The sequence below is a fragment of the Propithecus coquereli genome, unplaced genomic scaffold (assembly GCF_000956105.1).
Source record: "Propithecus coquereli isolate 6110/MARCELLA unplaced genomic scaffold, Pcoq_1.0 Scaffold349, whole genome shotgun sequence".
Lineage (NCBI taxonomy): Eukaryota > Metazoa > Chordata > Mammalia > Primates > Indriidae > Propithecus > Propithecus coquereli.
In genome coordinates, this window is record NW_012149163.1 from 743,540 (window position 1) to 770,487 (window position 26,948).

At 38.9% G+C, this 26,948-nt stretch overlaps 2 protein-coding genes across 4 annotated transcripts in view; one reads left to right on the plus strand and one right to left on the minus strand.

Annotated features, from left to right (window-relative positions):
• The first annotated feature begins 1,872 nt into the window (after window positions 1-1,872).
• Window positions 1,873-6,548, plus strand: PPAPDC1B (phosphatidic acid phosphatase type 2 domain containing 1B). Of its 2 annotated transcripts, none has more exons than XM_012651105.1 (7): window positions 1,873-1,912; window positions 2,037-2,145; window positions 2,428-2,518; window positions 2,935-2,998; window positions 3,649-3,773; window positions 4,417-4,587; window positions 5,480-6,548. In XM_012651105.1, the coding sequence occupies exons 2-7, from the start codon at window positions 2,086-2,088 to the stop codon at window positions 5,641-5,643; spliced, it is 675 nt and encodes a 224-aa protein (XP_012506559.1). In that variant the 5' UTR covers window positions 1,873-1,912; window positions 2,037-2,085; the 3' UTR covers window positions 5,644-6,548. The 2 variants fall into 2 exon arrangements, with proteins under 2 accessions (XP_012506559.1, XP_012506558.1); XM_012651104.1 differs by having other exon boundaries at window positions 1,883-1,947.
• A 2,668-nt stretch (window positions 6,549-9,216) lies between these two features.
• DDHD2 (DDHD domain containing 2) overlaps window positions 9,217-26,948 on the minus strand; it is a 26,179-nt gene continuing 8,447 nt past the window's right edge. The window contains exons 1-14 of one of the 2 annotated variants that reach the window (XM_012651108.1): window positions 26,418-26,541; window positions 25,196-25,285; window positions 24,196-24,331; window positions 21,257-21,465; window positions 20,942-21,009; window positions 19,940-20,062; window positions 18,773-18,868; window positions 17,092-17,211; window positions 16,829-16,984; window positions 16,466-16,568; window positions 16,192-16,362; window positions 15,310-15,472; window positions 9,893-10,000; window positions 9,217-9,434 (exon numbers count right to left, since the gene is read on the minus strand). In XM_012651108.1, coding sequence (XP_012506562.1) covers window positions 9,919-10,000; window positions 15,310-15,472; window positions 16,192-16,362; window positions 16,466-16,568; window positions 16,829-16,984; window positions 17,092-17,211; window positions 18,773-18,868; window positions 19,940-20,062; window positions 20,942-21,009; window positions 21,257-21,465; window positions 24,196-24,331; window positions 25,196-25,285; window positions 26,418-26,535 — 1,635 coding nt within the window. In that variant the 5' untranslated portion in view covers window positions 26,536-26,541 and the 3' untranslated portion in view covers window positions 9,217-9,434; window positions 9,893-9,918. Of the gene's footprint in view, window positions 9,435-9,784; window positions 10,001-15,309; window positions 15,473-16,191; window positions 16,363-16,465; window positions 16,569-16,828; window positions 16,985-17,091; window positions 17,212-18,772; window positions 18,869-19,939; window positions 20,063-20,941; window positions 21,010-21,256; window positions 21,466-24,195; window positions 24,332-25,195; window positions 25,286-26,417; window positions 26,542-26,948 lie in introns of those variants that run through there. The other variant, XM_012651106.1, reaches the window with a different exon arrangement.

Genomic DNA, 26,948 nt, shown 5'->3' on the forward strand with positions numbered 1-26,948 from the left:
AAAGAGTGTTCCCAGTAGCGTTCTCAGATTTATTTTACACATTTGAGGAAGAGACTCCTGCATGAGATACCAGCAGCATTTTTATGAATATTTCCTATGTATGTTCTTTATTTTGTCAACCCTATCCCCAAGCATTTCTTTCCTTTTAATATATGTCTGTGTAGGGAAAAAACAAAAAATTGCACTTAACGTTACACTCCTGAAATGCTGTGCGTAGCCTGTCTTTCCAAAACTATTTCCGTTTTTGTTTTTTGTCGGTCCATTGCATAAGCGACAAGTTTGGGTGCTTGTGGCACATAGGTAAGAAGGGGGAGGAGGAAAGAGAATTGTCCTTCGGGAGGCTGTAAAAATCATTAACGTGTAAGTAAAAAGGGAAAATAGAATAGTTGCCAAAGTCATTTATTCAGTCCTTGGTTTTCTTACGTGACATTACTGCATCTGCTAATTAGTGAGAAAGCACCCTCGGCTTGTACTGCTCCCCTTCCCTGCCCGCCAGCAGACCAGATACGTGCCAATGGCTCGCAAGTGTCTGTCAGATTACCCGCAAAGTATTTGTAAGGTATTCTTGTCAGTATAGAAGTGGACTGGATAAAACATTCACTTTGTTGTCATTAACGTTATTTTATCTCATTTGTCCTGTTACGTACCCTATGTTAAGAAACTCATATTGCCACTAATAACCAAGATGCTAAATGATTATTACAACTGGCTAATAAGAATCATCTTTTTATATACAAGGGTGTGTGCATATTTGGAATTGATATGAAATTTATTTGTACCCATTTGAGTGATATTGCACAACAGATACCTACAGATTCCCTTTTCATTTCCTCGTGTTCTTTATGATAATGATCTTTGTAGATTGGTTATTTCTGTACTTTGTTTATCTGTAATAAACTTTGTAGATCCTGTGAAATGTTATTTTGCCTAAATCACTTGAGACTTGAGTCTTTAATAACAAAGCATCAATATTCACTAAAGTCAATCTCTTTTGAGTTTCTGTGACTTGGCTAGCTCTTGACACTAAGGGATTAGTGTTCATTTTCCCTGGGGGGTTCCACTAGGGCATTACTGTATAATGAATGACTTGATGTTGCCACATAGACTTCAAGATAAATAATATTTTGAGGATTTTGTTGGTTGGCTTATGTTTTATTGCATAGTGTGAAACGTGTAAAGCTTGGTTAACCTGTATATAGATAGGTTATTGTTGCCTAGTCATAGTGTATCTAGGATTGCCTGTAATATTTAAGCTTCTTACTGATGTGTGTGCTGGTAGGAACATAATTTTTGTATATTCACTGAGATGTGTTACCTTTTTTATTTTACAAATACTTTGGAATTCAAATGTGTTTTCTGCTTCCGTGAGGATTAATTTGGAAAGGTTTTTAATGACATTCCACTGATTTCAGATTTTGCTTGAGATTGACTTCAATAAATTGTCCTGTATGTCCCAAATTAAACGTGCGCTTTTTCTTTGTGATTTTCTGCTGCCGCTCCCTGGGCGGTTAGAGTAGGTCACAGAATGTAGCCAATCTCGGCCTTCGGGACGCCGCCGCGCTGCTAGGAAACGCGGGTCTGGAAAAGCGGGTGTTCGTTTTCTAGCGCTCACGCTTCGAGGAAAGGGCCTTGGCGAGCGTTGCCGCTGGCTCTGGTGTGGCGTCCCCGGCTGGCTGGTGAGGGCCGCGCTTGCGTCGCCTCCCTCCCGGCGGTCGCCTGGCGGGACGCGGGGACGGCGCCCCGCTGCGCCGCTCTGCCCGTGTTTCCCGCGCGCCGCCCTCGGAGCCACGCCCAGCGCCGCCGCTCCCGGAAGCCGCCGGCCGCCGAGCCGGTCCCGCGGCGGCGCCAGCGCCAGCGCCCGGCCGGCCACGTCGCGGCGGCGATGGGGAGGGCGGCGGCCCTGGCGGCCGAGGTGGGCCTGCGCGCCGCGCTCTTCGCCGCCTTCCTGTGAGCGCCCGCGGGCTCGGGCGGCGGCGGGCGGGAGGGCGCCGCGAGGGGACGGCGGCCGACGGCCCGCGCCTGTTGTTCCGCCCCAGGGTCACAGAGCGGCTGCCTCCCTTCCAGAGGCTCATCCAGCCGGAGGAGATGTGGCTGTACCGGAACCCGCACGTGGAGGCGGAGTATCTGCCCAGCAGGCCGATGTTTGTGCGTGAGAACCGCCGCCTGCTCGGAGCTGATCTCTGCAGGGGGCTTCCTGCTACCTTTGTGGACGTGCTAGGATGTTGCCTCCTGATGTTTCAGTGTTTGAGATCTGGATTTAGAGCAAGACGCCGGAGTACGGCTCGAGCCGCGTCGTGCGGGGTGGTGCACAGCACGCGCCGTTCACAGGGGGTGGTCGGGTCTGCCAGGCGAGTCCTGCAGGAGCCACGGTGACACTAGCATGGTTTTCTCCTTTCTTTCTTTGTAACCTCTGACGTTCTGGTTCAGGTCATCGCATTTGTCTCCCCACTGTCTCTGATCTTCCTGGCCAGATTTCTCAAGAAAGCAGACACAAGGGACAGCAAACAAGCCTGCCTGGGTAAGACCTGACCCCTTCTGGCTGGTGGTGTCTTTCTCGAGCTGGGAACTGAGGAAGTGGTCGTGGGGTTCGGGCACTGGAGCCTGCGTGGAGGCCACTGAGTTCTGCCTTCCTAAAGTAAGTGCACCCCTCTGTCCCTACTCGTTACCCTGTGAGAAGGAAACGGCACTGTGAGAACTTGGTTAAAGCTATGCGTAAATGCACTGGATTATTTGTGCCTCAGGAGTGTCTCTGGCCTAGCACTGAAGTTCTCCCTGCACCACAGAGAAATCGTTGCGAGCCACCATTACTTCTGTGGTCGGAACTGACTGGACTCTGCCTAGCTCAGAAACGGAACAGCTGCTGTCTTAACGAGGCAGTGACCACGCCTGTCCCCCTCGGCAGATTCTTCTAACAGTGGTTTCTTTGCTTTGCAGCTGCCAGCCTTGCCCTGGCTCTGAACGGCGTTTTTACCAACACAATAAAACTGATAGTAGGGAGGTAAGTGGCAGGAGCCGGCCCCATGCTTGCCTCAGCCCCTGCCCCATCAGGAGAGATGGGCAGTGGGACTGTCACACATCTTTCTCATCCTTTTCTCCTTCAACACTTACTCCCTTCCCTGTACCTCAGTCCTACAGGTGACACTTGGGCTCTTTTCCGCCCTGAACTGCACTTCCCACCACCAACCACAGCAGGGGCAGTGTCCTGTACAACTGCGGTCCTCAACCCCCGGGATGTTAGGAAACGGGCCTCGCATCACCCGCTGAGCCCTGCGCCCCCACACACCCACCCCAAACCCCACCCCTGGCCGCCGAAAAACTGTCTTCCATGAAACCAGTGAAACCAGTGCCTGGTGCCCAAAAGGTTGGGGACTGCTGCTCTAGAACACCTCCTGAAGCTGCAGTGTAATTTACTGTTTGCCCTAAAAAGTAATCATGTGCTGGATGGAGTGGGTTCTTTCCCCGATTTGAATGTTGATCCTGGAGGTAAGGCTTTTCTCTTAGTGTGGTGACTGTCCCAATCCAGTCACGTTTTTTGTCTGGGACACTACTCGACCAACAGTTACCAGGATTATTGGTGTCTGCTACAACTGGGAAATGATTTCTGGAGTTGTAAATGATCTGTGTTCAAACCATGCTTATTTCTTCCAGGCCACGCCCCGATTTCTTCTACCGCTGCTTCCCTGATGGGCTAGCTCGTTCCGACTGGACGTGCACGGGGGATAAGGACGTGGTGGATGAAGGCAGAAAGAGCTTCCCCAGTGGACATTCTTCCTGTATGAACAGCACGGACACTCCACTTCTGTGCTTACTGGTTTTGCATCACTGAATTTAACCTAGCAAGCTTGCAGGGATGGGAACATCTGACTATTCTTATTCTTGTTTCTTGAAATTGGAAAACCCCCTTCTTTAAAAACTCGACAATTTCGTAAGCCCGAGCCTTTACTATTGAGTCAATATGAGAGGGGGGAGAAGTAGTTTACCTTCATGAGGTTTGCATTATTTGCCTAGATCCTGCAATCATGTACTAGTAATAAAAATACTAACTTTATTGAAGAGTTACTATGTATCAGGTGCCCTAAAGCATTTTCTTGCCTCATTTATATCTTAGAATAGCTCACTGAGGTGCATGCTATTATTTTTATGGTTCCCATTTATAGATGAGGAAACTAAAGCATCGAGAAATCCCAGAACTAGAATTCCAAAAACTACTCTCAGATAAAATATTATCAATTTTGGGACACAAAATAAAGTCCATTTTTCCTTTGGTTTCCTTTTCCCTCACAATCAATGATTTATGCCAGAAGATACAAAAAAGGGATAAAATATGCTCATGCTCCCTGGCCGCCTATTTAGAGATGACTGGAAGTAGCTTTCCTTTAAAAGATACACACTACTTACACATTTTTCCTATTCCAGTTGCATTTGCTGGTCTGGCCTTTGCTTCCTTCTATGTGGCAGGGAAGTTACATTGCTTTACACCACAAGGCCGTGGGAAGTCATGGAGGTTCTGTGCCTTTCTGTCACCTCTACTTCTTGCAACTGTGATTGCACTGTCCCGCACCTGTGACTACAGGCATCACTGGCAAGGTAAGCAAAGCAATCACGCCATAGAAGCTTCCATATTTCACTCATTATTTTATCCCTAGCACCCAGCGCAGAGGAAACGCTTACTAAATATCTGTTGAATGAATGAACAAATGAATGAGTATGGATGGTCTAGGTTCTATCCTAAGAGTATATGCATTTACAGCTATGTGGAAGATAAAAATTAACCTTTTAAAGAGATTACCAAGAGGAATGTCCTAATTTTTCCGTCATTTGAGGCATCATAAAAATTCAAATTAAACTGAATCTGTAAGAAATTAAAACCTCAAAGCTCAATTTATTCTAAAAATAAAAATCAAGTTCGTTGTCATAAGACTTTTTTAGTTCAAACTCAGAAGTCAAATTCAAGAAAACATTAATATTATAATTAAACCAAAGAAATTTAAGAGTATCTTCAACAAAAAGCCAGGAATCCAAAAAAAGTTGGCAGTGTTGCCTGGAGGTCCTCAGGAACCCTATTTTAAAGAATAAACTAATTTTTTGTGAAGAGAGGCAATTCCTGAAGAGTGGAGTTTATTCCTTCTTCTTGGACTCATGAAATCGTGAAAACAGTTAGATGAACAGCATCAAGTGAACTTTTCTTATTCTTCTGAATTAAAAAATATTCTAATTTAGTGAACTCTGAACAAGGCTTATTGTACTTACTTAACTAAAGACGCGTTTTGATTTGGTGTTTAGAGCAGTCTGACGATGATCATCCTGTAACTGTATGATCAAATTAAGAAAGCCTAAAGGAACCATGAATCTGGAATTTAGGGTTTTTTTTAGCTGCAACAAGTAACTGGGAGGGCCACGTGTTTTACGCTATGTGGTATGGAATATGATTTAGGAGCCCAGTGTGATTAAGAGAAGACCCCATTTCCTCTCTCTGTAGACGTGCTGGTTGGATCCCTGATTGGAATGGCGTGTGCCTATGTCTGCTACAGGCAGTACTACCCTCCTCTGACTGACACAGAATGCCACAGACCGCTTCAGGGCAAACTCGCACTTCCCACTGCTCAGAAGCAGGCTGGAGATTCTTGCTGTTTTGATATTTAACAATTGAATCTACCTCAGTGGAGAACAGGCGAATCAGCCCTCTTCACTGGAACATGCACAGGACAAGACGTTCTGGCCTTTTGACCCTGTCCGAGGGACAAGTGAGGACACAGCCACGCTGCACTCTGCCTCCACCAGTAGCAGGGTTCGCCCTGCTCCCACAGATCTACCTGAAGAGTCAAGTTCTTTCCTCTGCCGTGCGCCACACCTTCTGGTAAAGGGATTTCCGGTCAGCCGCTGACAGCTTAGGAATCTGGCCCACAAGAGCGGTATCCCAAGATCTACAGCATTTTTACACTTAATTGAAATGCCATTCTTGGAAGGCTCTTGTCACAAAGACGCCTTTACATAACTCCATTGTATCCTACAAGCTAGAGTTAGTTATCAAAACTTAATTTCCATTTCCCATAGCTCAAAATCTTAAAATCTTATAGGGTGTGACCAACCAAGTTACTTTTCATTTGGTTTACTTTGGTGACAATTCCATCAAGCCTTAAATAGGAAAATGTCCAATTTGAGGTAATTTATCACTGTTATAGTATCTATCTTATCTGAGTCCAGCCATCTGGTACTGCTGTCCCTCTTGGACATAAACAATAAAGAAGAAAATGGTCATCCCCACAGATGATTGTTTCTACCTCACGTGTCTTAACTGGGCTCCGAGCTTCTTTTCTTCCATTCCTGACTGAAGATCTACCCAAACGTATCAGCTCTGCCACCTGACAGGCAGGAAAGAAAAATCACAGATACCACTATCTGAAGGACAAATGAATCTTTTTTTGTCCCTTCTTCACAGCGGGATATAAGGAACAATTATAGGATGTCATCAGAACAGATGCTATAGGACCTACAGCTAGCTACCTTTCTCTCTACGGTGATTATACTTTAAATGTGACCTTGTCTTATGTATATCTTCCTATGACATATTTTCAGTGCATCTTTTTCCTTCAGTAAACCTGATATTCAAATACAATGATGAATGTGTGCTTTTTTTGTATTTAAAGTACCATTCAGAGGCAGGAACATAAAGTAAAACATTGGATTCCCCATCTGACATAAGTGCTATTATCTGTAGTAGTGGCTAATATTTATAAATACTGAAGGATAGTCTTAGTATTTACCTTATGATTGCCAGGCTTTAAATTATGAACTACATCTGCCTGTGATAATGAAAACACCAGTTAAGGGAAAAGAACTTAAATATTTGTTCTTTGCCCAAAACTTTTATTTTATTTATTTATTTATATTTTGAGACGGGGTCTCACTCTGTTGCCCAGGCTGGAGTACAGTGGCATCATCGTGGCTCACAACAACCTCAAACTCCTGGGCTCAAGAGATCTCCCTGCCTTAGCCTCCCAAATAACTGGGACTACAGGTGCACACCACTATGTCCAGCTAATTTTTCTATTTTTAGTAGAGACGGGTCTTGCTTAGGGTGGATCTTTTATTTTTTAAACTTATTTTAGTAATACATAGGGGAAGGGAAAATGGTTACTGTATTGATTTTTTTTTTTTCTACTTTATGATGAGGCTAGGTAAAAGTAGGCAACTGGTCAATGCAGTTTTATTTCAGTATTTACTAAAGTTTAAATATAATCACGTAAAAAACAAACATTTCAAAAGTGCAAAATATTAGAAAGTTAATCAGTGCTACTAATCTTTCCATGCAAACAATCTCTTTTGCTGAGATAAATAGTATTAATTCTGCAGCTAGGAACATGTACCAAATGATGCTGAACCAGAGTTTAAAAACGGGCTTGCTCTAGATATTGCACATGACACAAATGAAGCAGCGCAAATAATCTATGACTAAAGAATTTCAGTCACGCTTATTACCCTGTGTAATACACAGCCATAATAAAAGCACAGGTGGATGAGATGTAAAGCTCTTTTACAGTTATCCCCCTGTCACCACCAGGAAAGAAACATTGCTTAGTATAAAGAGAGGTTTATCTAGCCATCCAGGGTTATGCTGTCTGTCTTTGCTTGTCCTTTGGTTCACTCTTAAATAGTACCCATTGTGCTAATATGTGCTAATATGAAGAGTAAACGTAAATTTGAAGACAGCAACTTGACAAAAGCTTCCCCTTTAATATACGGCAAATGCTTCTTAATTTTCAATAACCCTTATTCAGAGTATATATAATAAAGAAAACAAAGTATTCCATATATATGAAATGTGTTAGTGGCGTACTGATTCAGCTTTAGCCCATAAGCAGATGACCAGAAAAGGCCAGGCTTGACCTACACCCCAACTTCACCTCTATGACCTCCAGGGCAATAATAATTACCCTTCTTTCTCCAAAGGGATAAAGACACTGCTGTCTAAGGGACAGCTTCAATGACTATTAAATGCCAATACTTTGGATACCATGATGCCTTTACAAAAATTTATAAAAAAAAAACAAAACACAGCTTGCCTGCCAGTGCCACCCTATAAACTAGTCTGTGGAATCGGAGCGGGAGTGCGCAGGACTATCACGAAGAGGACTACAGTGACAAACTCTGACCCACAAGGAAGAAAATACCTACAGCAAAGTGGTGAGACGATGCCTTGGGAAAAAAACTGGTCTGCAGTCACATGCGTTCTTTGAAGTCAATCTGTTTGCATGGTCCAGACTTAGCTGACACGGACTCTGCAAGAACCGTTCCTTGGACCTAGGTTGTTTTTTTTTTTTTTCCCCAGAATTAAACACTTTCCCCTCAACAAACCTACCTTCTCAACCAACAGTGCCTGTGCCAAGAGCCTTTTAAGCATTCTGGATTCTGGATACCTAAGGTGGCAATGATGTTTACAAAATGTTTTTAGAGAGAATACACAATACCACCCTCACAGTGGAAGTGGCAGGTGACTTAAATTCTGATTCACCATAAAGGTACCACTAAAAGATTTTATTTATAACCTAAACAGCCTGATAAGGCTGCGTAATTTCAGGTTTGTCAGCTTTTACAGCTTCTATTCTTATGTTGGGGATAAAGTTATTACCAAATAACTAAGTCAGGCCTCACCTAGAGTCTCTCAATTTGGAGTGTAACATAAAAGGGCAGGCCTAGGATATATAACATCTTTGCTTTATAAAGATGCACCTAACATGAACTGTCCACTTTAGACTTTTACAGCAACTCAAAAAATTATAAAAACAGTGAATAATATCAGTGATTCCTAGCAATTAAGTCTGTCAGTTGTAAAAGAGTAAACAATACTCTTTTTAAGCTACATTCTAACCTTTCTTCATACAGTACACATAGGAAAGAAACGCTGGTTCAAGGAAAAAAAATGCCCAATTTTTTGAAAAACTGCCTTTTCCGTAACTACTCGAACTTAGCCTTTAGGTGCAGGGAACACAAATGAAAGGTGAGTATACCGCAAAATGCCCTCTACATCCCAAGAATCTGCTTCCAAACTAGAACATTTTCTAAAGATAAGCAATAATTTCCTAGAAAAAAAGTCGACCCAGCCCCAAACGAATCAAACTCAAAACATACTTTACACCATCCCAAGTCCTAAGCAAGCAAGTGTGGCACCTGTCAACCAACGTCGGAGAATTAAAGTTGCAAACCACCTGCAGCTACGAAGAAAGGATGGCAAGTGTTTACATGAAAGCCCGTGGTAAAAAGTAATAGGGTCTTCCCTTTGCTTTTCCATTCACTTCCAAAAAGGAAGATTATCTTCCAAAGACCCCACTGGTGAGTAAGTGGCAGGCAACATGCAGGAAAAGACGCAGCTGAGGAGAGGAAAACTGCAGCAACAAACAGGTGGCTTTTCTGGGGGAGGATCCCTCAGTGTCCGTCTGGGGGAGAGAGTGGGAGAAGAGGTCATAGTGCAGTCACAACAGGAGGCAACCATGGAGAATGCCAGAGTCGAATACACACACTTTCTAGGTTCACATCTAAAAGGCTGAGTAATTTAAATCTCTGGATGGGTTGTTTGTAATTAAAATCATAACTGTTGCCATGGTAACACTGAGATTAAGAACTATTAAGATTCTGAGTTTAGATACTAAAAATGATAGGTGTCATTGGACAAAATCCCTAGCAAAAGAGACCTACACTTATCTTCCTCTAAGTGGGCTATTGTGCTTTTTCCCCCATGAATTTCAACCAGAGTCCATCTAAAAATGAATAACAGCCTACATCTTGGTGATAGGCAACAGAAAGGTATATTTATAGAGAGCTTGAGGCTCCACAGTTCCTTATAACATGTTAATTAGTAAGAACTATGCTGCATACATGACATTTAAAAACTTACATTAAGCAGCCACAGATGTGTCATTTTTACTGTAAAGGCTGATCGAGGAAGACTCCCTGGGTTTGGTAGATCTCTTTGAGGACCAGCAGTACTGTATCTTCAGATTCCCTGTAAAGAGAAAAAATTATGTTGAGAAAAGAAAGACCTAACGTTTGTGCTAGATGCTTTACATGTATCATCTCATGTAATCCATACAACCACCTTGCAAGTTTATTTTTATTATTGCAAAAAAATGAGAACTGGAGGTAACGTAACTGGCAGTGGTTTGGAAGGTGACCTGGCAAAGAACTCTAGCAGTAGGTCTGGTAATATAAAAAAGCTAGTAATAAATGACCAGGAACTGTTCCCTTTCAACAGAGCTCATTCTTGAGACAATATTGAAGGGACATCCAGTTGGTCACCTTAATTTTTAAAATGCTATGCACTTTTTTGAAAAGGCAATACAATCATGTGGCTCAAAATGCAAAAGGTATAAAAGGGTTAGATGATGAAGTCTCCCTCCCTCCTCAACCATCACCAGTTCCCACCTTCTGACAACCAGTGTTACCAATTTATCATGCATCTTCCAGATACTGTTCTGTGCATGTACAAGCAATTACTTAGATCCACAGTTCATAACGTTGGATTAAAAAGACAACATTCATGAAGGATTGCCTTAAGGATGTAACATTCCTCTAGATCTGTGGTTCAATATTTTTTGAGTCCATGCATCCCTTTGAGAATCTAATGAAATCTATGGATTTCTCCCCAGGAAAGATCACATATACAACCAAAATTATAAATAGAATTTCATTGGATTCATAGACTTCCCCTATCTCCCATAAACTCCATACACAGACCCCAGCTTAAACTCTTATTTCGAGGAGAGGGAATTAGCTCTACCAGATATTAAAATGGTATACAAATAAACAGATCAGGGCTGGGAGTGATGGCTCATGCCTGTAATCCCAGCATTTTGGGAGGGTGAAGCAGGATTGCTTGAGGCCAGGAGTTTGAGACCAGCCTCGGCAACACAGCAAGACCTCATCTCTAAAAAAAGTAACAAAAAATTAGTTGGGCATGGTGGCATGTGCCTGTAGTCCTAGCTACTTGGGACAATGAGGAGGGAGAACCACTTGAACCCAGGAGTTCAAGGTTACAGTGAGCTATGATCATGCCACTGTACTCCAGCCTAGGCAACAAAACAAGACTCTGTCTCTTAAAAAAAAACAAAAAATTTTAAATCGATAAAGAGTAGGAAGTTCAAAAATACTGCCAATTATGGATAAGAATTTAATAAAGTTAGAATCTAAAGTCTATTAATAATGTTGAGACAACAGTATTGAGACATCTGGGAAAAAAGTGACCTGAATCTAGCCATAGCTTGTATTAGGATAAATTTGAAGCAAAGCAAAGATTTACATGTAAAAATGAAACTATAAAGTATTAGAATAACTGGGAGCAATGGCATGTGCTTGTTGTCCCAGCTACTAGGGAGGCTGAGGTGGGAGGATTGCTCGAGCCCAGGAGTTGAAGGTTGTAGTGCATTATGATCAAACCTGTGACTAGCCACTGCACTCCAGCCTGGACAACATAGTGAAACCCCATCTCCAAATCTTTTTTACATTTTTTTTTATATATACATACATATGTGTATGTGTGTGTGTGTGTGTGTGTGTGTGTGTGTGTGTGTGTGTGTATATGTAAAAGAATAAACTGTGGTAAGAATTTTTTTGGAAAGTAAGGAAAATCTAAGTATGACACAAATTCCAGAAACTAAAAGGGCCAACAAATTTGACTACATAAAAATCAAAATTTTCTACTTAGCAAAAATCAACATAAGCAATGTCAAAAGACAAACTAAGGAAAAGATATTTGCAACTCGTATTGCAGACTATCAATACAAAAAAGGCCAACATTTCAATATAAAAGAGTAAAGAGTATAGATACTTCCCAGAAAAGAAAATAAAAATGGCCCTTAAATATATATGTCAAGATGGTCAATCTTATTCATAATAGGAGGAATGCAATTTAAAACTATAGTGTACAGCCGGGCGCGGTGGCTCATGCCTATAATCCTAGCACTCTGGGAGGCCGAGGCGGGTGGATCGCTCAAGGTCAGGAGTTCGAGACCAGCCTGAGCAAGAGCAAGACCCCGTCTCTACTAAAAATAGAAAGAAATTATCTGGACAACTAAAAATATATATATAGAAAAAATTAGCCAGGCATGGTGGCACATGCCTGTAGTCCCAGCTACTCGGGAGGCTGAGGCAGTAGGATCACCTGAGCCCAGGAGTTTGAGGTTGCTGTGAGCTAGGCTGAAGCCACAGCACTCTAGCCAGGGCAACAGAGTGAGACTCTGTCTCAAAAAAAAAAACAAAACTATAGTGTATGATGAAAACTACAAAACATTGCTGAGAGAAAGACAACCTAAATAAACTGAGAGATACCATGTTCATGGATCAAAAGAAACAATATTACTGAAATGTCAATTCCCTGTAGATAAAATGCAATCTAAATTGATCTATGGATAAAAAGCAATCACAAAGTCCCAGAGAACTTCTTTGTAGAAATTAACAAGCTGACTGTAAAATATATGTGGAAGTGCAACGGAACTACAAGAGCCAAAATAACCGAGTAAGAAAAACAAAGTTGGAAGACTCATGCTACCTTGATTGAAAGGCGTATAAAGCTACTGTGATTAGGACAGTGTTTTACTGGCATCAAGACAGACAAGTACATCAATGGAATAGAGTCCAGAAACAGATACATATATATATGGTCAACTGATTTTCAACATGGTGCCAAGGCAGTTCAATGGTTACTCCTTCTGGATAACTTTTCAACACATGGTGCTAGAACAACTGGATAACCACATGCAAAACAATGAACCTCAATCCTTCCCTCATGCCACATTCAAAAATTAACTCAATTAAAATGGATCATAGACCTTAAATGTAAGAACATAATATGATTTATAGAACACAGGAGAAATCTTAATGACTTTGGATTCGGCAGAGATTTTAAAAATCTGTCCAAAAAGCACAAATATCAATAAATCAGACTTAATCAAAATCAAAAACTGCTGCTCTTCAATGAAAACACACTGATAGAAAAAATGAAAAATAAGGCACCTCCTGAAAAAAACAAACTATCTGAAAAGGACTTGTAACACTAGAATACAGAAAGAACTCTTGCAACTTAGTAAGACAGTCAAATTTTTAAAAATGGGCAAAAGATCCGAACAGACACTTCACCAAATATCGATGGCAAATAAACATATTAAAATATGCTCAGTATCATCAGTCATTAGGGAGATATATATGAAAACCACAGCGAAGGGCCATCATAATCCATTCAGAATAGCTATCAAGAGTCACTGAGAGTAGGGAGCACCTGGAACTCTCAAACACTGCTGAGGGAATGGAACCTGCTGGTGGCAAAACAGTTGGGCGGTTTCTTTTAAAGATATACTTCCATTCTCAGGCAAGAAGTAATTCGGCAAAAAAAAAAAAAAAAAAAAAATCAAAAAAAAAAAATAAAATGAAAAATAAATTTAAAGATACACTTCCATGACATTCAGTATTTACCCAAGAGAAATTAAACAATATGTCCATACAAAATCTTGTACATGAAAGTTCCTAGTAGCTTTGATTGTTAATAGCCAAAAAATGGAAACAACCCAAATATTCACCAACAAGTGAATGGATAAATTGTGATATATCCATATAATGGACTACTACTCAGCAATAAAAAGAAATAAGCTAAGATTATACACAACATGGATGGATCTCAAAATAATTATGCTGAGTAAAAGCTGCCAGGAAAAAAAAGAGTATATATTGTATGATTTCAAATAAAAGTCACTGCAGACTAATCTACAATGACACAACAGATCAGTGTTTCCCTGGAGACTGGGAGGAGGGGAGAGGAGAAAAAGGGAAGAATTACAAAGGGCACAAGGACACTTCTGAGCATGATGAGTATGTTCATTAATTTGACTGTGGTGATGATTTCACAGATTTATATATGTCAGAACTCATATTTGTGTACTTTAAATATGTGCAGTATATTGTACATTTTTCACCCAACAAATTGGCAAAGATTTAAAGTTGATAAAACTGTTGGAAAAGCTGTAGGGAAACAGACACTCTCATACATTCCTGGAAGCAGTGTCAAGAGGAACCACCTCTATTTGGGAGTATTTATCAAATATTACAAATGCATATACTCTGTATGCCAGCAATTCCAATTCTAAGTATTTTACCTTACAGAAATACTCATGAGTAGATGAAATTACAAGATGTGTAAAGAGCAAAAATATAGAAACCTAAAGACCCATCAGTGGAGGATCGGTTAAACAAATTATGGTATAGTCATATAGTGACATACTATGCAGCTAAAAGAATGAGGAAACTCTACATACAATAAGTAAAAAACTCCAAGATATACTAGTAAGAAAAAACAAGGCACAGAAAAAAATCATATGATACTATTTATATTTTTAAAAGGAAGGAAATAATATATTCATACACATGTATTATATAGCATAAAATAGATTGCTGGAAGAAGTTTTAAGAAATACATGTTAGCTGCATGTGGGGAGGAAACTAGTTAGCAAGGAAAGAAATGGAAAACAGGTAGACATAATGAAAAGCCTCCGAGCTTCAAACCATATAATGTGCTGCTATTCAGAAATTCTAAAAGAACCCCCTTTTCATATATTCTATCAAGCCAGATCAGCAGAGAACCTTCTGAGAATATTGTTTTAGCCCCTTACATTGCTTTTGCTGAACTGCACTTTGATTTTATGTCATGGCCTCTATTGTAAAGAGAGATATTGATTATTATAAAGAGATGATATTGATTATATCAGGTAATGTTTCCTTTATCAGAATCCAATAGAAAAATTCCTCTCAGGACCTTAGCCTGCATTTTTGAAACACTTATCTCTGACCCATCTTATTTTCCTAGCTTTATTTTTCTTTACTTCAGGTCCTTCAGTGATGAAGTTGTATTCTGTTATACTATATGAATTTCAATGAGTGCCATTAATTCATTCTACAATCCATCAGGTAATTATATTTAACAATTAATTCTGATTCTACTTTAAATGCTTTCAAATGGGTTCCTTAAAATACTTCCAGCAACAGTAATGTATGTTCCAGTCTATTCATATGCACCCAAATGGCCAAGACACACTTTTAAGACCAAGCTAAGAGAATTAATGGTTGTTGGCATCATTAGCCCCATGCTCTACCCAAATGCAAAATAAATGTATTTTAATCAGATTTCTTTAAATGACACAATTGTGCTATTTTGTAACTGTCTAAATGAGAAATCATTCTAATCCCACATGTACAATGGCCTATCCTTTTTCTACATCTACCAAGTATCTGTGAAACAAACAAAAAACAGAAAAAAAGACAGACACCTACCAGTAGCACAGATGGCTTTGTAAAGCAAATAAGTATTCATTAAAACTTTCAATGGGCTTCTCCTGTAGCACATAGTCAATGCGCTGGCCTCCGTTCAGCATTCCCACGTTGATGGGCAAGACTTCTTCTTTGACTGACACAGAGGGCTCTTCTGTGTTAACATCTGGATATGGAAGGATCATAATAAGAAAATGAAAGCTCTGAGCCCTCCAGGGTTGTCCTATTACTTCCCTCCGGACTCCAAGTTTACCGTAGGTTGAGCTACTCTCTGTTGAGAGAGCTCTGTCCCATCTTTCTCCTCTCAATCTCCTTAAAGCTGCTCCTCAGGTCACTAATTTTGTCCAACCCCCTTTTTTCTTTTGCTCAACATATCACATTACCTGTACCTTTGATAGCTAAGTCATTTGCCTTGGGTTTATAAACTGTCAGCAGGAACAGAGCTCTTTGGGAAGTTGAAAACTAAAGTAAAAGAATGCAGTATTAACTGTGAAATTAAGTGGAGAGTATCCTAGCTAGTCCCCATCCAGGAGAATAAAACTGAGCCACAAACACATAGTGAAATTCCCCCTGTACAGCAAGGAACTTCACAGAGCAGGCTCTTAACATTACCCCAGTTCCCAAGTAGGGAATGTTTTAAAGCCTAGTTACCAGATGCTCGGCTTCGCTTGACATTTGTCCTCAAAAATAATGTTTTTCCATGATTTGTGGCTATTAAGATGACAGGAAAGGTTAGCAGAGCCAAAAGCCCACTGTGACCCATAGTATAGCTCCTATACAATAAAAGGAGGAAGGTAAGAAGGCCTTGGAGGACAAGAAGTCCATACTATGCAGCCCCTCTTATCTGGCCTGATGTCAGGAATCAGTGTGTACAGTGTCACTGACCAATAGGCTTCTCTGCACTTGACTCGGGTTCTGCTTCACTTTCTTCTGCAGTTTCTGAAGCCTGTAAGGCAGGGTACGAAGCTCTGGTGAAAGACTTCCAGGCCAGCCGCAGTGAACCTAGCAAGTTGTTCTTAAGGTCCATACTCATCCTGGTCAAGCCTTCTCTCAGTTCTGAAACACAGAAAACCATTAAATGATTTACGAAGAGTTTAGGGTCCATTCAGTCTGCACTGCCCAAAGGTCTAGAATTATCAAGTTCTATACTTAGCCTTACCTAAATGCATCCGCTTCCTGCCTTTATGATGTGGGATCAGCATTGGCTCAAATTCCACTTCCGGGACCACCATTGGTTCAATCCTATAAGCCACAGGATCAAACTACATAGGAAAAATAATACCGACATTTACCTCTGCTGAAGAAAGGTAGTCTGAGAAACTGTGTATCTTAAGCAAGAATAATTTTAAGTTCATTAAAAACTGTACACTTGTTGGCTCCGTCACTTCCAGATCAATACTATTATAAGTTGTCTCATTACTAGAGAATGGTATAGAAAAAAACCAAATCAACAGAAAATCATATGGTCTTTACCAGTAAGCCCTAATATTCACATAAAATACAATAGCTATACAATGCTTACAGGATGATAAATATTGAAGAAGCCTTTGCACGTTGGAAATTTGTAGTTGGGGTCAATTCTTTTTAGTCCTCGGACAGTAAGGAACATTCCAATTGGAGATCCAAAGGCAAAGAATATTTCTGGTTTATAAATGAGCCTGGGGTATTTTACAGACACCTGGAAGGACAAAATAAAAGCATCTCTCATTAATAACAAAAGTTACATCTATTCCTACAATACTAGTAAGAGGCAGTAAAATGACCACAGAGAATTAGTATTGTTACCTGCCCAATGCCAACATCCAAATAGTCCCCATTTCTAGTATCATCAGTACTACTGCCGAGCTTAGATTCTTTGGGGATGTTTGCCCCTGAAACTGACTGCAGCGTTGGTCTATTAATACCCTAAAGAATAAAAAACAACCAAAAAAAAAAAACCAGTTATGTGGAGTAGCTGGGTGTGGTGGTGCACCCTGATAGTCCCAGCCACTCAGGAGGCTCAGGGGGGAGGATCGCTTGAGCCCAGAAGTATGAGTCTAGCCTGAGCAACATAGCGAGACCCCATTTCTATTTTTTAAAAAGTTATATGGAACTATTATATAGTAAAAGTAGTCTAAGGATTATATAGTTTTCTACTAGTTTCAAAGGATGATTGGGAAAGTTCTGAAATAGTAGCCAATAATTCTAGGAAGAATTCCTCAGAAAACAAGATAAAGCTGATGAAAACAACAGTTGCCTTAAATTATGAACTGACATCCCTACACACTCTAAAATGAGGAGAGTTGTACATGGCCAATTTGGGCAGCAGTTGAAACTTTAGGGCAACCATCAGGAAAGAAAACAATAGCAGAGCACTGTGGGAAGAAATGTTGAGGATTGATAAGGAGCTCTATGAAGTGCTGTGCCATTGTAATCAAGGCATGTAGGATGTCCCTGTGGGTACAGAATATAAAACACACACTGGGCCAAGGACTGAATCTTAAAAAAGAACTGAGCCACCTGCTAAAAAGTTGGAAAAGAATTAACTACTAAGATATGGAAAGGAATTGAGTGACCAGGAAAACTGAATATAGAAGTACTGTTACAACACAGATAAACTTTGAGAACATTATGCTAAGGGAAAGAAGCTAGTCACAAAAGGCCATGTGTTATATGATTCTATTTATATGAAATGTCCAAAATAAGCAAATCCATAGAGACAGAAAGTAGATTAGTGTCTGCAGAGGCTGGGGGCAAGGAGGAATGGGGAGTGGCTGCAAATGGGTCTGGGTTTTTTTCTGGGGTTGATAAAAATGTTCTGGAATTAGATAGTGGTAATGGTTACACAACTGTGAATATACTAAAAACTATTAAATTGTATATTTTAGGCTGGGCATGGTGGCTCATGCCTGTAATCCTAGCACTTTGGAAGGCCAAGGCGGGAGGATCGCTTGAGCTCAGGAGTTTGAGACCAGCCTGAGCAAGAGCAAGACCCCGTCTCTACTATAAACAGAAAGAAATTAGCCAAACAACTAAAAATAGAAAAAATTAGCCGGGCAGAGTGGTGTGTGCCTGTAGTCCCAGCTACCCGGGAGGCTGAGGCAGGAGGATTGCTTGAGCCCAGGAGTTTGAGGTTGCTGTGAGCTAGTCTGACGCCGCTGCACTCTAGCCCGGGCAAGAGAGTGAGACTCTGTCTCAAAAAAAGAAAAAAAAGGGTGAATTTTATGGTATATGACTGCATTACATTTCAATAAAGTTGTTACGAAAAGAAAAAAAATGGAATGGTAGGAGTCCAGGGGAGATACAACTTCTGAAGCTAATAGTATTTTTCAGGATATAGATAAGAGAAAATTAATTTCTAAAAGGAGAACCAAATATCAATTACCAAAACTTCTTAGCTCCCCAAAGTAAACATCCCACAAAGCTCAGGGATACACCACGGATGTCAAAGAATTTCTTAGTCCAAAAGCTATCTTAGGCACATTACCATTGAATTTTTTCTGGTCCTGAAATAGTTTAATATCTTCCTTCTTGGTCCTAAAGGAATTCCCATTTCCTGAAGATCTCTGTCTGTACATAAAGCCTAAACATAGAAAATAAAATCTTTCTTATTTCTAGGCAAAATAAAATCAATTAAACATCCTGTCCCCTAATGTAAGACCTAGGCACTTGGTGGTTCTTCGTTTTGTATTGCTCCGGCTCCCTAGTGGAAGCTTAATAACTTCAAAAAGAAAAGTGTATTTTATTCATAAAACAGCCTAAAAAGAATAAAAGTATCAATGTTACAGTAATATAGATAACAACTGTTATTGTTAAAAAAGAAAAACCTAGAGAAGCTGGATATCTAATGACTTCATGACAGAAAAACCCTCCTTGATTTCCATGCTGACTTCAATGTCTCTGATTATACTCCCACTTGTGGACACAGCAGTAAGAACATACAGCAAACACAGAAGTATGGAATAGATTAACAAGATCTCAACTTAAGTAACACTCATCTTGTTAGGGAAGTCTTCCTTCACCCTCTCAGACTGGGTTAATTCATCCCATTATACATTCTTATACCACTGTGTGCCTTTTCTACTTAGTTCTTTTCATAATTGTAATTAATGGTGTGTCATTATTTAATTTGTATCTTCCCCACTAAATTATAAACACTATGAGGTCAGGGACCGTATTTGTCTTATTTACCACTTTAGCAATAGTATGATCATAGTAAAGCATTTACTAAACATCTGTTAAATATTTAGTATGAATGATTTAGAATGAATGTATCACGAACCAGAAAAAAAGCCCAACAAAAGTGGGAAAAAACAAATCACAGCAACAGAACTCTTGAAAGTGTAACAGAAAATAAGAGTTGGAACAGTTAGTGGTTATTCAGGGGTTTGTTCTCACACTCGTGCTTTCTCTGAGCTGTGCTGTTTTCCCTTTGCTCTACTGCTCTATGGATATCAGTGTGGCTCATCCGAACTTTGAACTCCCACAAAGGAAAGGTCACTTTATATGATAAAAAGCAAATAAATAAGGCTAAATAATGCTAAAAAAAATTATTAATGATAATGTTACCAAGGGCAGGTAACACGAAGTAAACACGAAGCAATAAACATAGTGCAAATAAGTCTGGCATAAACTTTTAAAAAATTATTCTTACCAGGGCTTCCTTATCAACTTTCTCCTTCTGAAAGATACTAAAGAATTCAGAGAGTTGAAGTTTCTTCAAATCTTCCTCTAGTGTCAGTGTATCTCCTTGATCCATAACAATATTTAGCAAATCCTAAAAATTAAATTATAAAGCTCATATTCTCAAAATTCACTTAGTTTCCTTTATTAATATTACTTTACAATTAAGAAATGTATTATATAAGATTTCCAGTGCTATATCTTAACTTTAAATAAATTGTAATTTATACAAAATATAAACTAAGAGGTGATTGAGCTCCAAGATTTTTGTTACTTCAGTTGAAAATATATTTTTAAATGGATGAATGAATAATTATCAAAGTATTATTCATCATCATTAACAAACATTTACAGAGCTTTAGGGAAGCTCAGTGCTTAAGGAATTAGGGAAACAGTGCATAAGAAATAAAACAGTCTAAGACAAGACTCTGCCCTGGAAGGACTCATGGTCCAATAGGAGAAATAGGACATTTACATAAAAAGAGAAAAAAATACAAGATAGTACATGTATAAAATATGCTAAGTACCACATCGATACTATAGATGATATATGTTCATAGGACTTTGTTTTACTAAAATATATGTTTAAACACCAACTCCCCCAGTGCTTTCAAACAGAACTTCTATAAATCATATCAATTTGCATCTAATTCATTCATTTCCCCATATGCAAACTGTTTAGCTCAATGATACTATAATTCTATTAATAGATAAGTAGTGCATATTTATAAAGGAAAATAAGACACCTATGGTTATTTCAGAATGTGGCAATTATTTGTAGAAGCATATTACTATCTTGCTTCTAGCATCCAAGAATGACAGAGATAATTATAAGTCTGTCAAAATAAAAATAAACGTAAATTTAACATCATGGCATGAGACTAAACTCAGCTAAAAACAAAAAATAAATCTAAAATCTAAAAATCCTTACTAAGGAATACTACAAGAGAACCTATCTGAGCATCTAAATTACCTTTTCACTGTCAATATCCCCCAAAGAATCTTTCTGATTTGTTAGGATATCAAACAATATAAGCGAACCTATAAGTAAAATAGAAGAAAGAAGGGACAATTTCTAAGCATTAGCACTACACATGTAAGCAAATCTACACAGCAGGGAGTCTTTCCTTCCAATTTACCACCACCCGTCCAACCCCTTCCAAATTCTTCATCACAGACCACTTCTAGACCTCTGAATTTGATACTGATAAAAGACACTGTGCTTTCAAAATACAGGTATCCTTAAAATTTAACAGTCCTCTCTGGTCACAGAGAATTCATTTGTTACCTAAACTATGACCAGCAATGGATACACCCCCTTTGAAATCAGGGTTCCTCTGCAGAAAAAGTGTGTATATTCGGTTCATTTCAGAAACAACTGTGTCCACGATAGTCTGACAGTAGGTGGGGCTATTGTAGAAGAAGACGTCCAGAATCGTGTCATTGGTGAAGTGCCTGAGGCGGTTAATGCTGGGCAGAGTTATTCGCTGCAGATCTCTGAAAAAAGGAAAGATATTTTAAGCAGGAAACCTAAATAAATTTCACAGCCCTCTCTAAGTTATTATCTAGCTTAGCCTTCAACCTTACATTTAAACATTTAATGATACAAGCCACAACTATCAATTTATAGGAAAAACACAGGACAAAGGAACATGTTTAGTGAAGCTGAAGGAATGTGACCAACAAAATTCAGAGTGTAAGAAATGCTACAAGACAAACAATGCAGTTTCTTCAATATATAAATTGCCAAAATTGTAGATGTAGATAGAGAGGTAATCAAGAGATTAAGACAGATTTAAAAACCCTATCAACTAACTGCAATGCACAAACTTTATTTGGATCCCAGTTTAAAATATGTGTGTATACATTTGTATATGTGTATGTATATATATGACTATACATATATATAAAATCATGAGCATATACAGTTGGAAATTTGAACACTGGATATTTGATAATATTAAGAATTTTGCTGGGTGTGGTGGCTCACGCTTGTAATATCAGCACTTTGGGATTACTTGAGGCCAGCAGTTGGAGACTAGCCTGGGCGACACAGCGAGACCTGTCTCTACAAAAAAACTTAGCAAGGCATTGTGGCAAGCACCCTAATCCCACTACTTGGGAGGCTGAGGCAGGAAAATCCCTGGAGCCCAGGAGATCAAGGCTGCAGTGAGCTATGATGATGCCACTGCACTCCACCTGGGTGGCAGAGACCCTGCCTCAAAAAAAAAAAAAAAAAAGGCTGGGCGCCGTGGCTCACACCTGTAATCCTAGCACTCTGGGAGGCCACAGCAGGAGGATTGCTCGAGGTCAGGAGTTCGAGACCAGCCTGAGCAAGAGTGAGACTCCGTCTCTACTAAAAAATAGAAAGAAATTATCTGGACAACTAAAAATATATAGAAAAAATTATCCAGGCATGGTGGTGCATGCCTGTAGTCCCAGCTACTGGGGAGGCTGAGGCAGAAGGATCACTTGAGCCCAGGAGTTTGAGGTTGCTGTGAGCTAGGCTGACGTCATGGCACTCTAACCTGGGCAACAAGAGCAAGACTCTGTCTCCAAAAAAAAAAAAAAGAATTGTTTTAGGTGTGATGATGATGTTACGGTTATATATTTTTAAAGTCCTTTATATTATGCGAACTGAAACGTTTACAAATGAAATGATATTATGTCTAAGATTTGATTCAAAAATATGGTAGATGGAGGGGCAGCAAATAGGGGTATGGAGATACAGATGGGATAGAACCATCCATGTGCTGAGGCTTATTGGGGCTAGGTAATCAGTACATGAAGATACCCTACTTTTGTGTACAAAGTTCTCAATAATACAAGGTTTTTTAAAAAAAAGATACAAGAGGCTTCTCCTAGAATTTTCAGCATTATGATTTTTTGATCACAAGTCACATGATAAAGGGATCAGTTCCCTCTCTCAGTGCAGAATTTATAAAAAAGCAGAAAACGGGCCAGGCGCGGTGGCTCACGCCTGTAATCCTAGCACTCTGGGAGGCCGAGGCGGGCGGATTGTTTGAGCTCAGGAGTTCGAGACCAGCCTGAGAAAGAGCGAGATCCCGTCTCTACTAAAAATAGAAAGAAATTAATCGGACAACTAAAAATATATAGAAAAAATAAGCCAGGCGCTACTCGGGAGGCTGAGGCAGGAGGATCACTTGAGCCCAGGAGTTTGAGGTTGCTGTGAGCTAGGCTGATGCCATGGCACTCTAGCCCGGGCAAAAAAAAAAAAAAAGCAGAAAACGGTGAAAATGCCAGATGCCAAAGGCAAACAGAACTGATATCTGGCAAAGGAAGACAATGCTGACATCGTCTAAATCAATTTTCACTTAAAGCTTCCTCAAAATTACCAGAAAGAGTCCTCAATATTCAACGGTTTCTGCAGTTTAGAGAGGGCTACGTGCCCTTAGTAACTTCTTAGCATCAGCTCAAATATTAAAGAATGAGGGCTCCATACTACTAACGGCAATACCACAGTAGAGTGTTTGGCATATAGAATATACTCAAATCATAGGGTATTAAGAATTGAGAGACACAGAATCAGAAACGCCATTTCCAAGACCAGCATGGAAAGAATGCTATTTCCTTCATCTTCTAGAGAAGATCTCCTAATTCTATTCTAGAACTATATTATAAACATACTTCTTTCTCGAAAGCCCGTAACAAGATATCCTCAATATAAGGAAACCTTCTCTGTCATCATCATAAAATTTACAAACAAAACTACTGGGCATGTACCTTAAGAAAGCCATCACTTAAAAATCATTGTACCAATTATACCTCAATTATTGACATTTATGTTTGGGGATGTCCTCTCTTTTTTTCCTAAATATGGACAAATATTTTTAAATCTGATCACAAAAGGAACAACAAAATACTTTGTACGTATTGGAGTGTGGTTGGTTTTTGACATCTTAAGACGGGAACGCTTATACATGACAGGAAGAAAGCAATGTTTGGCTTTAACGCTAAAGAAATAATGAAGCTGTAACGTTAATAGTAAATACTAGTGAGCCTGTAAAACATACTGAAGAAGATAAAGCATAACTCTTTTCTTAACCAGGCTAGTTAAACCAAAGACCTGATCGGCATTTAACAGCATGTCTGTAAGAAATTTTAAGTATATAACCAGCTATAGCAGAAATGTCCCCAAACATGTTGATGATTAGAAAACATATTAAAATCACAGTTAAGAACTCAAAGGTATCAAGTATTACTCACACATCAACACCAGTAGAATGCAAAGGACTGTGCCAGTTGACTGGAAGAAATTCTACCCTCCCAATCTGCTGATTTTCTTGGGCTTTCTTAAAATGTGTCTGTAGCAAGTTCAAGGAAACACTGCGAAAATCATTAACTAGAAAGGAAAATTAATTTATGCATCAACAGTGAAGCAACAAATCATGTAATTATACTCTAACTACATTTGCTTAGAACACATATTGACTTGAGTCAAAAACAGTAAAGTGGTATTCAGGAAAAACTATGAGTGCATACAGGAAAAGATATTCCTTTAATATAGAACTTGCTTTTACCATACAAATATTTCATCAAAAGAAAGGCTAACTTCAAAATGTGTGTCATGGGGAAACTTTCAATTAATAAAAAAACAAAATCTTATGACAATATTTCAGGTCATCTTGTAGCCAGGTTCCTATTCTAACTTTCTGGTTCTTATAAACAACCACCATCCAATACTTCAGATTAAGAAAAATACACTGCTGTTTGAAACTCACAGCACATGGATCTTAACCTTTCAGAATACAATCCTAATTTATGCCTAGAACCATTAGCCAGTAGAGTGAGACTCCCTAATTTGGACAATTAGACTTTGAATACTATCAAGTTTTAGAGGGCATTACCTTTCAAAATCTAGTTATTCTCATGACTTAAATCTTCCAATTTAGAATATCAAGAGATTTATCACAGTATGAATTACAAACGTGATTGACGCTTTTGTTATTCATTTAAACTCTACCATCTTTATCAAGGGCTTGTTCACTCAAGAATTATTAGTTAAGAGTATAAACTATTAGCCTCAGGAATTTACTAATACTTTAGGTCTAAGCTGGAAAGCTTTACTACTTTGCCACCTATCTTTAGCTCTCCAAATCTTATTATGCAGCTAAGACAACAGACCAAGACAATGCTTTATCTCAGCTCACAGGAGCACTGACTAATATTCTTCAGACATCTAATCTTGCAGGCTTTGCAAACCTACCACACTGTACAATGCTTCGAAAGCGGAGATCACAAGCTGGTCCAATCCCATGGACTACAAAAACCAAGTGATCTATTTGTAAAGGTTCTCCTATAAATGAAATTAAAAAGAAAAATTGTCCTATGTAATTAGTCATGTATTCTAAAATCAAACAAACATAATGAATAGGTTATAAATATGTGTAAGTTAAAATATGAATAATTTAAAAGGCATGAAATAGTCCTATATTTAAGTACTTAGTAAAAATATGTTAATTTTACTTTGTTTCTAATTTATATTGAAATAAGTCTGAAAAAATTTTTCAGGCTTTTAAAACTTTTTATTTTGAAATAACTGCCAATTTACAGAAAACTAGAAAGAACAAAAACAACCATGCACTTTTTACATAGATCCAACTTTTTAACAATCACATGTGCTTTATTATTGTGTGTGTGTGTGTGTGTGCGCGCGCATACATACACACATTTTTCTGAACCATCTGGGAGCAAGTTGCATATATCATTGGGTTGCCTACATCTTTAACCCTTTAACATTTTAATGTATATTTAATGTATTTTTCCTAAGAATATTCTTACATAACCATAGTACATTTGGTTCACGTAATTTAACATTAATAGAATACTTTTATCTAAAATTCCACTTTAATCAATTGTCCCAATAATGTCTGGTATGTTTTTAAAATCTGAAACTTTAAACTTGACTTTTTGAATTATAGTAAATCTAAGACTTTGTCCAAGACACAAGTCATCTCCTCTGCAAGACAAAAGGAATTTTATAATCGAGTTAATTATAAAACCAACCATAAGTGACCCTAGCTAGATAGCAATGGGTAATCACCAAGGTCCTACTGAAAAATAGTTTTCCTTAGATGAAAATCTTTAAGGACAGAAGTTAGTGAATAAATTTCTAGTCAAGCAGGTGGAATCACACTGCTTAGTATTAGGACTAAATCAGTTAATCTGTACTTAGTGACTTCCTACGCAGTACTGCCAAATTTTACCCATCTAACCATATGTACTTAGCAGCTTTAAAAGAGATTTTTACATCTATTAAGATTCTTAGTAGATAAAGTGATGAAGTGATCCTTAGTAGATTAACTCAGAATAAGACTATACAATTAAAGATTATTTTTAAGCCTTGATTCAAATCCATAGAAAAAGTCACAGTTAAAGGAATAAACAAATAAGTGTATCATAAGACAAAAAAAAATAATTAACATTACCACAATGAATGTCAACAGAGATGTTCTCAACCCCTCTCTTCACTGTTCTTGGTCGACCCTGCTCAGTAGGTGTTGACCCCCATTCATCAGACCCTGCAACTGGCTGGTAATGCACCATGAGCTTAAATAGAAAAGATCAGAGCAATAAAGATATTCTACGTAATAGTCATCTCTATATAGTAATACATTTTAGAGGGTAGGAACATGTCTTTCAAAACATATAATCAAACCTCAACTGGAGTTTTGATGTGAAACTCTTACAGCTTGAAATAAAAACCCTGAAAATACACTAGGCTAACATATCTTTCAACAATACCCTACACGGGGAATATATGCTCACGTAACATGTTGGTGATTTTCTTAACCTATAGTGGCATAATTTCCCCTAAGAAAATTCTTTTGCATAAACTAAGTGGAGTAAATAATGGTAATAGCTATAAGTTTTAAATTTCGTAATTATAAATTTATGTAAAATTTGCCAAAAGTTATTCTATATAGAGTCCATAGGAAGAAAAAGAAACCAACGAAGTT